Raw genomic sequence first — 1,084 nt, 5'->3', positions numbered from 1 at the left:
CCCATTCCATAGCATAAAATTAGAAATGTCGGATAAGAACAAATTGAACAAGTCACGTTTGAGTTCTAATTATTTTTCATAAATACAATTAATTTTCATAAACACAATTAATTTGCATAAATTGAGATGAAAAAAAAAAAAACACCCTTCACGTAATAGTGACCATCCTCGTTGAACTCTTGAGGATCTACCACGTGCCAAGTTTTCAATTTTTCACAATGGCACGCCTCGTTGTGTTTTCTTTTTCCCGGAAAATCATTTTCGTGGACCAAAATATAAGAAATTTCCGTGTACCCAAGTGAGAAATTGGTGTTGTAAGTCCAAGATCAAGCGTAGCCGGCGCCAAATACACTTGTATAAACCATTATCTTTCCTCAACCATACGTTGACATTCAAAAATGCAATAGTCTCTCTTCCTCTTTAGCGTGTACCTCACTTCTCTTGTTCAAATTTCCCACTCTTCACAATCCCAATTGCCTAACTTTTTCCATGTTCCCCATGCAAACACATATATAAATAAAACCCCTTCCTTGTAAGTAAAAAATTGAAATTCCCTCACAAAATACTCAATAACCCAACTTAAACCTACCCCCTTCATAGCAACAAACGAAGCCAAACCTTCTCCTTCTCCACAATCAAATTCCATCAATTAAACATCCCTAGCTATATCCTTCTCTTCTATGGCAAATTACCATTCTTCTAAATCCTTGCATCTTCCATGCAAAACCTTATCTCTAGTTGTTCTGCTTTTTGTTTACTTGCTACTTATTGGTTCTTGTGATGCAATAAGAATGGGCCAAACTATGAAGCTGAATGAAAGAAGAGAGATTCTCAAGGGAAAGCACAATAACCAACATGGTTTTCCATACAAAAGCATGGTTTTCAACTTCTTTCCCAAAGGGTCGGTGCCACCTTCGGGTCCTTCAAAGAGGCATAACGCAGTGGTGGATTCAACACCTAATAATTGAAGTACATGGGAAGTCCATTTTGTTCAATTTTTTCCATTTTTTTCTTCCTTTTTCTTATGTAGAATTTTTTGGTTTTGTAATATTGATGGGAGGGTTGCAAGGATTCTAATCAGATC

General features: G+C 36.3%; 1 protein-coding gene across 1 annotated transcript; it reads left to right on the top strand.

Moving 5' to 3' along the window:
* Positions 1–535: 535 nt before the first annotated feature.
* Positions 536–1,078, top strand: LOC121173136 (protein IDA). Its single transcript, XM_041007188.1, has one exon. It carries the CDS (start codon positions 681–683, stop codon positions 966–968), a length of 288 nt encoding a protein of 95 aa, XP_040863122.1. The 5' UTR covers positions 536–680; the 3' UTR covers positions 969–1,078.
* Positions 1,079–1,084: the final 6 nt, after the last annotated feature.

Source organism: Glycine max, chromosome 2 (genome assembly GCF_000004515.6).
Source record: "Glycine max cultivar Williams 82 chromosome 2, Glycine_max_v4.0, whole genome shotgun sequence".
NCBI classification, from domain to species: Eukaryota; Viridiplantae; Streptophyta; class Magnoliopsida; order Fabales; family Fabaceae; genus Glycine; species Glycine max.
Note: the sequence above shows the minus strand (reverse complement) of the source record. Positions and strands in the feature narration are given on the sequence as shown.